Below are 13,898 nucleotides of genomic sequence, written 5' to 3' on the forward strand. Positions count from 1 at the left end.
GGCAAACATTCAATCCCCCAGTTGACCCACAGTGTTAAGGAAAACAAAACTGAAGCAGAAGTTCAATCCTTGGATGTATGTCTCTGAGCTCAGTTACTATGAGTCCTTATGACAGTTCACATCGTACTTACTTGGAAGTGTTTTCAAGTATTCCTTTGACCTCATTCATTTCTTCCTTCCCAAAGTAAACAACTGTGAGATGAATTCTCCCATCCTGTTGGATGCACATCTCCCTAGAAAACAAAACACATGTATGTCTGGTCCTGTGTTCACAATAACAGGCAAGGTCCAAACAAATACCTGTTTTGTAAAGTGCAAAAGGTTCTCAAAGTAAACTGAGTGAACTACCGAAAGAGCAGAGATGGGTCAGCAAGCCATTTCTGGCTGGCCATCACAATTACCTGTATTGATATGTATCTTACGGAGAAAACAATGAAATTTATTTATTTTTTTTAAATTTTTTTAACGTTTATTTATTTTTGAGGCAGAGAGAGACACAGCATGAACGGGGGGGGGGGCGGGCAGAGAGAGAGGGAGACACAGAATCGGAAGCAAGCTCCAGGCTCTGAGCCATCAGCCCAGAGCCCGACGCGGGGCTTGAACTCACGGACCGTGAGATCGTGACCTGAGCTGAAGTCGGACGTTTAACCGACTGAGCCACCCAGGCGCCCCGAAAACAATGAAATTTAAACGTGCAGATCTAGTAAATGAAACTCAGACACAAGAGGCCACAGGTCTGATCTGCCACAGGCTTAGCCCATCGGGGTCACCTAATGTCATGGAAAGGTCACTGGAGCCTTATTACCCTTCTTTGCCGTAAGAAGTCTATGAAGTACAGAAGACATAAACATAGATTCCATTTTACAGATGAGAAAGCTAAAATCCAGAGAAGGTGAGACAAGAATCCTTGTCTATGAGCTTTCCTGCGTGTGCCAAACACAAACAGTCTTCAAGACTGAATGAGCAAAGGTAAAAGATTCTTTCATGTAGGGCTCCAGAAACCTTTCTTCACACCTCAAGGGAATGACCAGGCTGGAGCGCAGCTGCTCTGTGCACCTTCCCTGGGTCGCACCTTCCCGAGCACCCACAATCACCTGCACTACTTCCCTGTCTCTCCTCCCTGTGACCAATTGTCCCAGGTACTTGGCACCTCAGGCTCCAGGGTCCCGACAGCCCTCTTTGGGCCAGGCTTCTGGCTCTGGACTGGTCTAGACCTACTTTCTCCACCAAAGCTTATTTATTTGCCTATGTCCTGCTCTCTAAATGGTAACACCTAGCTAATCTGGTAAGATACTCCGCTGAGGGTTTACTGCATATACAATTGTGATATGTGCATAAATTAGGTATGTGTATATGAACATATGTGTGTATATGTGTAAGTACATGTGTGTAAATATGTGTGTACATGTATGTGTACACATATATGTGTATGCACAGTTTAAATAAGAGTTTTCTGGAAGCAAATTAATGAAAGATTCTACTGGTTGAATATTTTGTGATATTTTGACATTTTGCATGTCCTTCCTTTTTATTCCGTTTGTCTCTATATTCACTACTTTCCTTAACCCCCCAAACAACAGTCCACATAACAGCTTTCTGAAAATCCCTGAGCTCTAACTGCAGAGGCTAATTTATTCAACGTTTTGTTTTTTTTTTTTTTTTTTTTTTATAATGCCATCAAAAAGGAGTGACTGCCTCGCTGGGAGAAATCCAAAGATGTAGGAGATCTGGTTCCTCTGCTCAACATGCTTGGGAAATAAAATGAACTCAAATAAAATAATGACACCTCATGGCACAAATGACAAGGAGACAGTTCAGAAAACACAGCAAATCCTATCAGCTGGAATGGCTGGGGCCTGAAGGAGGGTTAGGGTAGAGGAAGAGAAGAGGAAGAAGAGAATCCCAGATGGAAGAAATATCAGGGAAGATGATATTGACCCGAGGCTAGAAGCATGCAGGACTCTTCCTGGTCACAGGCTTGGTTCTGAGAATCTGTTTCTTTCCCGTGAATTAAAGGTAAGAGCTGCCTCTGAAATGCAGTCTGATGGCAGAGCTCTTAGACAGACAAGGAACCAGGAACAGAGGCCCAGCATGTGACAAAGTGCTTCAAACTGAGAGCTCCCTCACAGCCTCAGTCCCTGCAGTCTAAACCATACCTACTGACAACAAAATTCTCTTCCATAAAAGATCTCTTTTGCTAACTTGCCAGATAATGCTTTAACTTTCTTTGCCAGGGTAGAATAAAAGAACACACAGAGAGCCAAGCACCAGGAAAAATGTGCTTTCAAACTGCATGTGTAGTTGGAAAAAATTTATCCCAGAATCAGGAGAGGGTCACCCGCTGAGCCTGCATAAAAAGCATTCTTGTTTTTGTAGTAACATCTTTGCTGGCATTTAAAAATCTATTCAAAGCACTTCCCTGTTTTCAAGGAATAAAACAGAGATACACTGGCCCTTCACTCTTCATTCGCCAGCTGAGGCTTCCCAAAAAGGCAAAGCAGAATTGGTTCTGAGGTGCTCCTCCAGGGTTCCATTTCATTTACTCATTTTTCCTTCCTTCCTTCCTTCCTTCCTTCCTTCCTTCCTTCCTTCCTTCCTTCCTTCCTTCCTTTAACAAACAATAACCAAACAAGCAACATACTACGTGGCAGATGCTCTACCAGGGGATCTTAAAAAATGAATAAAACATTTCTGCCCTTGATAAGGTATCTATCTACTGTACATAACTAAAACTACCTAGAACACAATAAACAAATGCTCTACGAGAGAATGAGCACAAGTACTATGGAAACACCATCACCAATCTGTCTGAATGTGTGATTTTTATATTTTTCAAAATAATTCTCACTAGACTCCATCACCTGGAACAATGTGTGTGAGAAAATAGTGTGTATGTGGGTGACTGTGTATGTGGAGATGTCTGTGTTTTGGTGTGATTGTTTATGCCTGGATCCTCCGAGCTAACTTAGGTGCCCCTGAGAGCACATCTCTATAATGACCATGGTCAGGTTACAGCAAAGCCATATAAGTGTCAGGGAACCCCAGCTTCCTAAGAACACTTCAGGGAAGCTCTTCATTTCACATGGATGCTTTCTTTGTATTAGCTCCACAATCCTACTTACAATATAGTGTACAATATAGTGATTAAACAATTCTACACATTCCTCAGTGCCCAGCAAGATGACTGTACTCTTAATCCCCTTCACCTATTTCACCCATCCCCCACCCACCTCCCCTGTGGCAACCATCAGCTTGTTCTCTGTATTTAAGAGTCTGAGGTTTTTTTGCTTGTCTCATTTTTCTTTGTTCATTTGTTTCTTCCACATATGAGTGAGATCATATGGTATTTGTCTTTCTCTGAGTTATTTCACTTAGCATAATATTCTCTAGCTCCACCCATGTTGTTGCAAATGGCAAGATCTCATTCTTTTTTATGGATGAGTAATATTCCATTGTGTACTTATACCACATCTTCTTTATCCATTCATCTATGGATGGACATTTGGCTGCTTCCATAATTTGGCTATTGCAACAATGCTTCAATAAACATAAGAGGCACATATCTTTTTGAATTACTGTTTTCATTACTGTTTTATTTTGGGGGGTAAATACCAGAAGTGGAATTACTGGGTCATATGGCAATTCTATTTTTATTTCTGGATGAACCTCCACATTGTTTTCCAAATGCCTGCTCCAATTTGCATTCCCACAAACAGCCCATGAGGATTCCTTCTTCACACCCTCACCAATACTTGTTATTTCTTGTGTTTTTTTTTTATTTTAGCCCTTCTAATGGGTATAAGGTGATATCTCATTGTGCTTTTGATTTGCGTTTCTCTGATGTTGAGTGATGGTGAGCATCTTTTCATGTGTTTGTTGGCCATCTGTATGTCTTCTTCGGAAAAATGTCTATTTCTGGTCCTCTACCCATTTTTTAGTCAGATTATTTGTTGTTGTTGTTGTTGTTGTTGTTGTTGTTTGGTTTTGAGTTGTATAAGTTAATTATATATTTTGGCTATTAACCCGTTATCAAATATGTCATTTGCAAATATCTTCTGATAAATGAATTCAGTAAAGTAATAGGATACAAAGTTAATATATAGAAATCAGTTACATTTTCATACACTAATAATGAAGCAGCAGAAAGACAAATTAACAAAAACAATCCCATTTACAACTCCACCAAAAATAATTAAATACCTAGGAATAAACTTAACCAAGATAGTGAAAGAATTGTACTCTCAAAACTATAAAATACTGTTGAAATAAATTGAAGATGACACAAACAAATGCAAAGATTTCTATATTCATGGATTGGAAGGACCAATATTCTTAAAATGCCCACACTATCCAAAGCAATTTATATATTTAATGCAATCCCTATCAAAATACCAACAACATTTTTCACAGAACCAGAATTAATAATACTGAAATGTGTATGGAATCACAAAAGACACTGAATAGCCAAAGCAATGAGAAAGAAGAAAAACCTAGAGGTATCACAATCCCAGATTTCAAGATATGCTACAAAACTATAATGATCAAAACAGTGTGGTCCTGGCACAAAAATAAGACACACAGATCAATGAAAGAGAATAGAGCCCAGAAACAAACCCATGATTATATGGTCAATTAAGCTTCAATGAAGCAGGAGAGAATATACAATGGTTAAAAAGACAGTCTCTTCAACAAATGGTGTTGGGAACACTGGACAGACATGCAAAAGAATGAAACTGGACCACTTTCTTACTCCATACACAAAAATAAACCCACAATGGATTAAAGACCCAAACGTGAGACCTGAAACCATGAAACTCCTAGAAGAAAACACAGGCAGTAATTTCTTTGACATTGGCCACAGAAAAATTTTTCTAGACATGTCTCCTCAGGCAAGGGAAACAAAAGCAAAAGACTACACCAAAATAAAAAGCTTTTGCTCAGGGAAGGAAACCAACAACAAAACAAAAAGGCAACCCACAAAGACCTTGTCTTTTTAAGACATTTTTTTCCTGGAAAACAACAGCTCCTTCTCCCAGAGGATATTGTACCACAGAGTACAGGGACTAATTAAGATATATTTGCAGTCAGAAAACACATATCCTAGTCACTTACACACCTATATTTTTATTTCCCAAGAGGCTAAAAGCACATCACAGTCTTTGAGTCCTGTTACTAATCTGAACTGCAGTGTGGAAAGAGGTAGTTGACTTTCGCTTACACTCTCAGTACATAGGTAAAGAAAGGAGTTCGAATGACCTGCCCAAGCTCTGGAGGCAGCCAGGCATAAAATCCAGGTTTCTTAAGGACCAGCCTGATATTTGTATACCTAAGGTTACCCTAGCAGGATGAAGGATGTACCTATGAAATCTCACAGCTTTGGTCTTAATCGGTCTAGGACTCTACCACAAAGCTCAGTGAGTTTGTGTGCCCAGGAGGAGCATGGAGGAACCCTCAACAAAACTGTAAATTGGCCATGGGGAAGGACTGTTCAACTTGCATTCCTGATGGGAGTAGTCAGATATGACTGGGCAGTCTGGTGGACTGGGGGACAGGGTAACCCAAGGCCTATGTAGACGAAGTGCTGTACTCTTAGGGAGAGAACTCATCCCATAGGGGTTCTCAACTTCAGCACCACTGACATTTTGAACCAGATAATTCCCTACTGTGGAAGGAGTTTCCTGTGCATTTCAGGATGCCCAGCAGCATCCCTGGCCTCTACTCACCAGATGTCAGTAACACCCCGAAACCCCCACCTCAGCTGTGACAACCAAAAATGTCTCCAGACTTTACCCAACATGCCACAGTAGAAGGTGCAAAATAGCTCCCCTGGTCAGAACCACAATCTTAAGGAAGAATCAGGTTCAGTAAAACACTTGAGTCATCAGAGGTATGTGATTGTGAAACAATGTGCATCCCCAGTGTTATCCCTGCTCTTCAGCTGGCTCCTGTGGACTCATGGGTGAGTCCTAGAAAGATATGGGGCTTCAGGAAACACTGAAAGGCTCTCTTTACAGAAAACAAGATTATGACGGGGTGTCAGGAGCTCAAGCCAAGGACTTTTGGGGAATAAACATGGCAGTGTTGGCACAGTGATGGCTGCACCAGCAGCTTCCGTGGCATTAGTGAGTGCCAACAACTCTGGCTGTTGTCAGAGCAGTGAGTTTGCTTCATGCAGCTGATGCCTAGGCAGTCAGTGGAAGCTGAACTTATATTTGAGGATATGTGAAACGTCCCTGAGGGATTACTAGAAAGACTGGGAGTGCATAAGAGGTTGGACATCTTGCCACAGAAGATGAAAGAGAGAGACAGAGGAAGACTATGTTTTCATATAATTAGGGGTACTTGTTTTTATACCTCAGATTAAGTGGCTAGTGGAAACATGGACTCAAAAAGATTTACTGAGTAACTTTGTTGTGCAATGCATTATTCTCATTGGAATAAGACTATTTTAAAAACAATCATTAATGGTGCCTGTAGGGGGACCAACCACCCAGGTTTGCCTGGGATTCTCCAGGTTTTAGCACTGAAAGGCAATATACCAGGAAACTCCTCAGTCCCAAGCAAACTGGTACAACTGGTCACCCTACTTGCCTCAGGGATCTGACAGCATATTGGAAAGAATGAACAGCTGAAGAGTATAAGGCAGGATGGACTCTCTGCAGCAATACTTTGGAGGTCTAACGAGTCAAGGGGCTGAGAAGAGTATGATTAATTCCTATTGAGTGATGGAGAAGGGGTATCATGGAAGAGGAGTATTCAAGCTGAGCCTTGACAGGTAAGAGGCTCCACACAGGTAGAGAGGAGCAGAGAAAGGGTTTCATTGGCTAAGAAGGCATAGATGCAAGGAAATTATATCACTATTCTTTTCTAAGTCAATTTTCTACTCAAATATATCAGGTATGAGAAAAAAATCTATTATTTAGCTTTAATTATGTCCCATGCAAATGAGATAATACATAATGGCCCATTAGACTCCAAATGCTACCTAAGGTCTGCACTGACAACAAGAGGAAACTGCTTCGCCAAAAGGCATTAGAAAAGAAGACTACATTCTATCCTGAAGAGGGAAAAAGTATGTGATGGGGGCCTTCCGAAATCTGGCTATAAAAAATAATATTCATCTTTGGTTTGGTGGGTCTTTTCCATCCCCTCACCTCGAGCTAAATTACTATACAGTTCCTGGATTTCATTATTTCAGTAGTCTGATCAGTGTCACGAAATGAGACTGATTTTGACTTTCAACCAACCAATTGGGTGCCCATTTCAGAATAGCAAATGAAATCATTTCCAGCTGATCATTTTCTAGTCTTGGGTAGATGTTTTCACATAATCTGTGGCTCAAATGAAATAAGAAAGAACCCCTATTAGATCCCCAAATAGACACTTTTCTTCAAGTAAGGTGAATGATGTAGATTACTTCTTCTCAAACATACAAACCCTAAAACCTTCCTGGGCGCAACACTGGTGTGTGAATAGAGAAAGGGTCCACGGGAGAGGTACAGGGGCATGAGTGGGAGGGAGGATGGTACCGTGGAAACTACATTAGTTTCCTATATTCCTATATTTGATGATGACTTGAAGCCTTTCTGTTACACTCTAAAGTCTACCAGCTTAGACCTACCCTCAAGGCTCATTTCACTCTCAGAGAGTCTCTAGTCATTGTTTTTTAAAAATCCAGAAATCTCCAGGACCTCTTCAATGATTCTAGGCAGAAAAGGGATTTAAAAATCATTAAAGAAAATTTAAGTAAAAGATTTCCCTGATATTTCCTTAAAATATAAATGCCTAGAGAGGGATGAGAGAAGAGTAAGAAAGAAAGAACATAAAACAAAAATAACTACTAAAGTCTGAGGAGAATCATAGCAACACAAAAAAGGGTTCTCAGACCAGCTGGAAGTAGTCAAAATAAAAATCAAGCAAACTTGAAATGAACTGGGAAAGATTTTTAAAAATCATAAAAAAATCATTTGAATAAAAATCTATTTTTTTCTGGGACAGGCTCAGAAATAAAGATGCAAAGACAATCTAAAGCTTTGTTATTATGAGTTTCTTCCTGCTATCACTAACTACACCATGAAATAACTGATGAGCTTAAACCCAATAACCCAGAAGCCAAGGGAAACTAAACAGCCAAGAAGCAAATACAAGAATAGTTTCAAAGGGAAATCAGGTGATTAAAGAAAAAGAAGAAGAGCACAAGGACAAGGAAGTGGATGGAGGAGGAGGAGGAAGAGGAGGAGGCATCAGGTTTTAAGTTAACATGCTGTTGGTCAAAGGGAAACAGATAGATACAAACAGGGGCTAAATGTGAAGCAAGGTTCCTGCGTACGCTCTCTCTATTCTTGGCCACAGGTAAAGGAATCCTGATGATGAAGTCCCCCAGACCCCAGGTGAGGCATGTGGGGCATTCCTGGGAGGGAAACAGCATGTGGAAACCGTGAGGTTCCCCCATGGGCCAGGACTAGGTCGACAGCAAGGGAGAACAAGCCTGCCAGGGTAAAAAGGCATCGCATCTCCATGAACAACAGTGGAGTCACTGAGCACACCAGTCACAAAGCAGCAGCCAGCAGCCAGATTGGGGAGTTGTTGCTCCTGTGAACTGTACTCCTACTCAGGGAGATGACAATATTGAAGTTCTGGCTTCATAATTTCTTGTAAATCCTAAGAATATCACTCATTTAATGCTTACTGCCTCTTAAATAAAGACCATTAAGATCTAGTGCTAGGAAGAAGCTTTTCTCCCCCAACAAATAACACCCTTCACTCCAATAACTACTGAGGGCTGAAGTAAACTAGCCTCAGTTTTCCCCTCTTCCCTTTGTCTACCAGCAACTTTGGAGCTGACATTTTTGACAATCTGCAATCTGTCTTTAGTCCCAGCTTCCAGGTACATTCTACATTTTTAATGAGTCTTTCTCCACTGACCTTTATAAAAATGGTTTTATTGAATTTTTAGTTTTTGTAAATACAAATAATTTTTAGGGTTAGTTGAGATGATTAAAATAATGAGACTAGGGGTGCCTGGGTGGCTCAGTTGGTTAAGCATCCGACTTGGGCTCAGGTCATGAATCTGCAGTTTGTGGGTTCAAGCCCCACGCCAGGCTTTGTGCTGACAGCTCAGAGCCTGGAGTCTGCTTCAGATTCTGTGTCTCCCTCTCTCTCTCTCTGTACCTCCCCTGTTCACCCTCTGTCTCTCTCTCTCAAAAGTAAATAAACATTAAAAAAATTTTTTTAAATAAATAAAATAAAATAATGAGAGCAAATATCTTAGTCCATATACTCTATGTACCCAGGAATCAATTTTGTCCCCAGGACCCATACCCAACACAGGTCTGGAGCATGAAAACTTGGCCTTTGTTCCTTGCAGATTCTACCCCATGCTTGGTCATCACCCCAAGTGATCTGATTCCTCAGACCCAGTCTTCCCTACAGGCCACTCTCTCTGGGGAATTCCAGGTTCTACATCTCTTTCTTCTGTCCAAGAAGGCATATTTGTTATAATTCTTAGCCATTTAGGTCTTTTCTAGGTAAGTAAGTAGCAAAACAATGCTGAAGTGAAAAACAAAACAAAGCCCTAAAGCTATGTGTCATAAGGAGTGTCAGGGCTGCAAGGGGATCCATCTGGACCAGTACTTAGATTTTACAGAAGATACAAAAGCCTAGATATATGAAGCAACTTGTAAAAGATTCCTCATTCAAATGGATCAGGACAAAGGGCATTTACATTTTAAAGGGCATGCAGTGGAAGGATAATGTTTTAAATAAATTAATCTCATATAGTGATCACTGCAAACCAGGTACCAAAAATAGTGGCAAATATCAAGTATTGCTACCAATAAATGACTAATGAACATGACATAATCTTCAAAGACGACAGTGGAAGAAACGGAAGATTCTATTCTCCCCTCATGTGGCTTCCAGTCCTAGACACTTCCTCCAGAAGAGCTAGGGAAGCAGCCAGGGCAGTGATAAAGTGGCTCCAGGGAATGGCTGGTCTGGGGAGAGACAGGGGGCCCCAACTCCCACTTCAGGATCTCAGTGAAGGAAGAGCCAAAGCAGAATACGTGGTCTCTCCACATTGTGTGGAAAGTAGAGAAGGACGGTAAGGCTGTTCTCATTACACTTTGTGAACACCTGTAAAAAAGGTGGAGTGGGCAGGAGCAAAGGAATAAAGATGACCAGGGGCACCTGGGTGGCTCAGTCGGTTAAGCGTCCAACTCTTAATTTAGGCTCAGGTCATGATCTCACGTTCGTGGCATCAAGCCGTGTGTCAGGCTCTGCACTGACAGGGTGGACTCTGCTTGGGATTCTCTCCCTCTCTCTCTGCTCCTCCCCTGCTTGTGTGTGTGTGTGCTCTCTCTCTCAAAATAAATACTTAAAAAAAAAAGGTGACCACAGTTAGTGCAGATCCTTCTTAAAAGCAGAAAGAGGAGAAAGGATGGGAGATGCTGACAGATGAAGCATCTTACATGTACCCCCACAACACAGATACACACACACACACACACACACACACACACACACACACACAGAGCCAATCATTAAACAAAAGGCCAAAACCTTATCTTCTTTCCTCTTTTTGATTTGTGGAAGTGGAAAGAGCTGCTGAAGACAATAGGTGAAGGTAAGAAAAGTAAGCAAAGAGAGCTGATTCTCTCTGATGTTTCAGGCCTCAGCCCTCCACTGAGGGCCTGTTCTGAGAGCCAAATCATCTTCCACTCTAGTACAAAGACCCATCCACCACTAGACAGAGTGAGCCTAGCACAGCTCACATCCATCCCAGGGCACAGAAGAGCCACAGGAATTGGGAATCTTCAACAAAAGCTGTACAAAGCCTCCACTGAGTTCTTTCTCTCTTCCCGTGTTCTTGGGAGACTGCAAATACAGCAAATAAAACAAATACACTACCCTCAGAACACAGCCAGGAGTGGGATACAAACAGTTCTCCATCAAGTTGGGGAGGTAGGCAAGGAGAACCCATCCACACAAAGTCAGAGCAAATGGCCTGTGTGGCCATCTGCATGCCATGCAGAAGGAGGCTGAAGAGACACCTCACAGAAACCGTGCTTCAGGAACAGTAACACAGTTTAAGGAAGAAAGAAAAAGAGATTACTAAGAAAGCAATAGCATTAAAAAAAAAAACCTAGTCTGGAAGAAAATACAATTCAAACAGAAGAAAACGTCTTACAAATGTTTCACACTTCCTTAATAATGTGAATTCAATAAAAAATTCAAAGAAGCAATGATAAAAACAACATATTAAAAGGCACATTCTGTGCTGAGAAAGTGAGTTGAGAGCCCGAACAGACAAAAGTGATAAACTAAAAATAGCAAGGTACAAAATAGAGACATCTGAAAACCAAATTACTCACCTAAAAGGAAAGGCTATGTAAAAGCAGATAATAGACGAAGGATTACAAAACAGAGAGAAGCTGATAAATGGGGGAGGTCTGTGAAATACGCAACTGTGTCTGTAAAGCAGAGACACCAACAAGCTGAGCAGGAGAGGTATTCACAATTAAAACACCAAAAAAATTTCCTGACATGGAAGAATCCACAAAACAAAAAAGAAAACTCGATTAACCACAGGAAAATCTCAGAAAACAACAGACACTGAGAGGAGATCTGTCCTGATTAAGCTATTAGGATTCAAGACTAAAGAAGGAATTCTTCAGGCAAAAGGAAGTCATTCTCGGGAGAGACCAAAAAAGTCGTCCTGACGCTTCTCCACAGTATCATTGGATGCCAGAGGAATGTCTACAACGTCCTGAGGAAAGAGTATCCTGAGGATTTTAAGTCCAGCCAAGTGATCCTTAAACTAAAATGACCACACGCAGACTCTACTCTCAAGCACTTACAACCCTTCCTCTTTTTTATAATTTTTTTAATGTTTATTTATTTTTGAGAGACAGAACAAGAGCAAGGCGGGTGCAGGAAGAGAAGGAGACACAGAATCTGAAGCAAGCTCCAGGTTCTGAGCTGACAGCACAAAGCCCAACACGGGGCTCGAACTCACGGACCACAAGACCATGACCTGAGCCAAAGTCAGACACCAAACCAGCTGAGCCACCCAGGGGCCTCTAATTTACAATGCTTCTAGAAAACCTTTCTTGCCTGTGCACCATAGCCAACCATGACCTCAGGACTGCAGCCACTCCTGCCAGGGCTGCTGGCAAGGACACAAAACCCACCCAAATACCAGCTCTGTGGTTGCAAAACAGAACGTAAAGGCTGCAAACCCTGATGAGGTAAAAACAATAAATGGGATGTAGGAGAGGGAGAAAGTATAACTGCTGATTTCCTCTTGTTATTGTAATTTTTCAGTCAATCTGTTCTAAAGTTAAAAATACGCAGCAAAAAAATACATAGTAATTCCAATATTTTCTGTTTTGCGAAACCTTTTTTTTTTAAATTTTTTACAGAGATCTCTTCAGAACTAATTACCTCTTACAGCAGAAAAACATTTTCTTTTTGTTTTTTTTTTAAGTTTATTTATTTGAGAGAGACCAGGACAGCGTGGGGGAGGGGCAGAGAGCAAGGGAGAGAGAGAATTCAAATGAGAAACATTTTCTTAAAGACCAGAAATTTCTTCAGTTATACTTCAGATTTGTTTCTATAAATTAAGTCAGGTAAAATTGTAATTATTTATTTACAAACAGAATATATAGTATATCTCATGTTATATTAAATTATTTCTAGTTAGCAAGTTATTCTTCTATGTGCATATATTCAAAGAAAAGTACCTATAATGGAGTTTAATTAATGTTAAGAATGATTAATTGGGGGAGGGAAGGCTGGGAGTTTTTAAATAATTCATTCCTTGTGTTCTGTATTGTTTCAATATCTTATAATAGTTATATATCACTTTTATAAACTAAAAATCCATGTTTAAATTATAACAGCCAAAAATAAAATCTTTCGTTGAATTTTTAAACAAAACATAAAACATATGGTAACTACATAAAAATTTACAAACCAGAATTCAAAAGAAGGAAACAAAAGTCACTCATGATGCCATCTTCAGGGCCAACCAGAGTTAGTATCTTCTAATCTTGGGATGGAAGGGATTTCATAAAGACAATATCAAATATTTAATAAATAGACCCTTGTATTTTCTCCAATACTCTTATATTTATATTAATTCTATTTAAATATTTAATTGAGCGGTGTTTACTTTGAGTTCTGGTATGCAATAAGAATTAAATTTTTTCTGCTATGATTAGTTGTCCTAAGGTCATACACTGAACAATCCATTCTCTGCTGGCTGCTTTGAAATCCACCTCTACTAGTTCTGACACAGAATTAAATACTCTCAGGATTGAGTACCCTTTCTCATCTCATTTTTTCAGAGACCCAACACACTCAGAAACCCCTAGAGTTTCTGAGTGTCCTCTGTCCTGGGAAGGCTTTCTTATGGCCCACTGCCCCTGGTCTCCATTTCTCCTGGAGCTCCTAGCTCCCTTCAAGTGGATGCTAGTCCACCTGAATGCAGGCACCATCTCTGGAGCTCATCTCTTTACCCCTATATCTGGTCAAGTGTCTGGCACACACAGGCCTTCCAAATACCCTACCCAAGTAGCAAGCCTTCCCACCCACCCTCTCCTGCCTATGTACCACATTTTAAAACATTAACTAGATATTTTAACTAGAAATGTAACATTAACATTACATTTCATTTCATCATCTCAATGTTGGAGACTGGTAAACTAGTCATTTTATCTTTTTCAACAATACTTCTCTTCTAGTTTTATTCCTATTATTAAATATTTGCAATCCAGTCATATATAACCAAGAGAATCCTGCTACTCCAGGCCCCAGAGTCCCACGCAGAGGACTGAGCAGACACTCCTTTAGCACGAGCTCTACCTTGCCAAGCCCAGCACGCACAGTGACTGGCC

At 40.6% G+C, this 13,898-nt stretch overlaps 1 protein-coding gene across 8 annotated transcripts in view; it reads right to left on the reverse strand.

Moving 5' to 3' along the window:
* The window catches only part of CSGALNACT1 (chondroitin sulfate N-acetylgalactosaminyltransferase 1), a 340,488-nt gene that overhangs the window by 29,571 nt on the left and 297,019 nt on the right, over positions 1-13,898 (reverse strand). For all 8 annotated transcript variants that reach the window (XM_042983326.1, XM_042983325.1, XM_042983324.1 and 5 more), the window contains one exon: positions 132-233. In XM_042983326.1, the coding sequence (XP_042839260.1) occupies positions 132-233 (102 nt within the window). The remainder of the gene's footprint in view (positions 1-131; positions 234-13,898) is intronic.

This window comes from Panthera tigris, chromosome B1 (genome assembly GCF_018350195.1).
Source record: "Panthera tigris isolate Pti1 chromosome B1, P.tigris_Pti1_mat1.1, whole genome shotgun sequence".
Classification (NCBI taxonomy): Eukaryota; Metazoa; Chordata; class Mammalia; order Carnivora; family Felidae; genus Panthera; species Panthera tigris.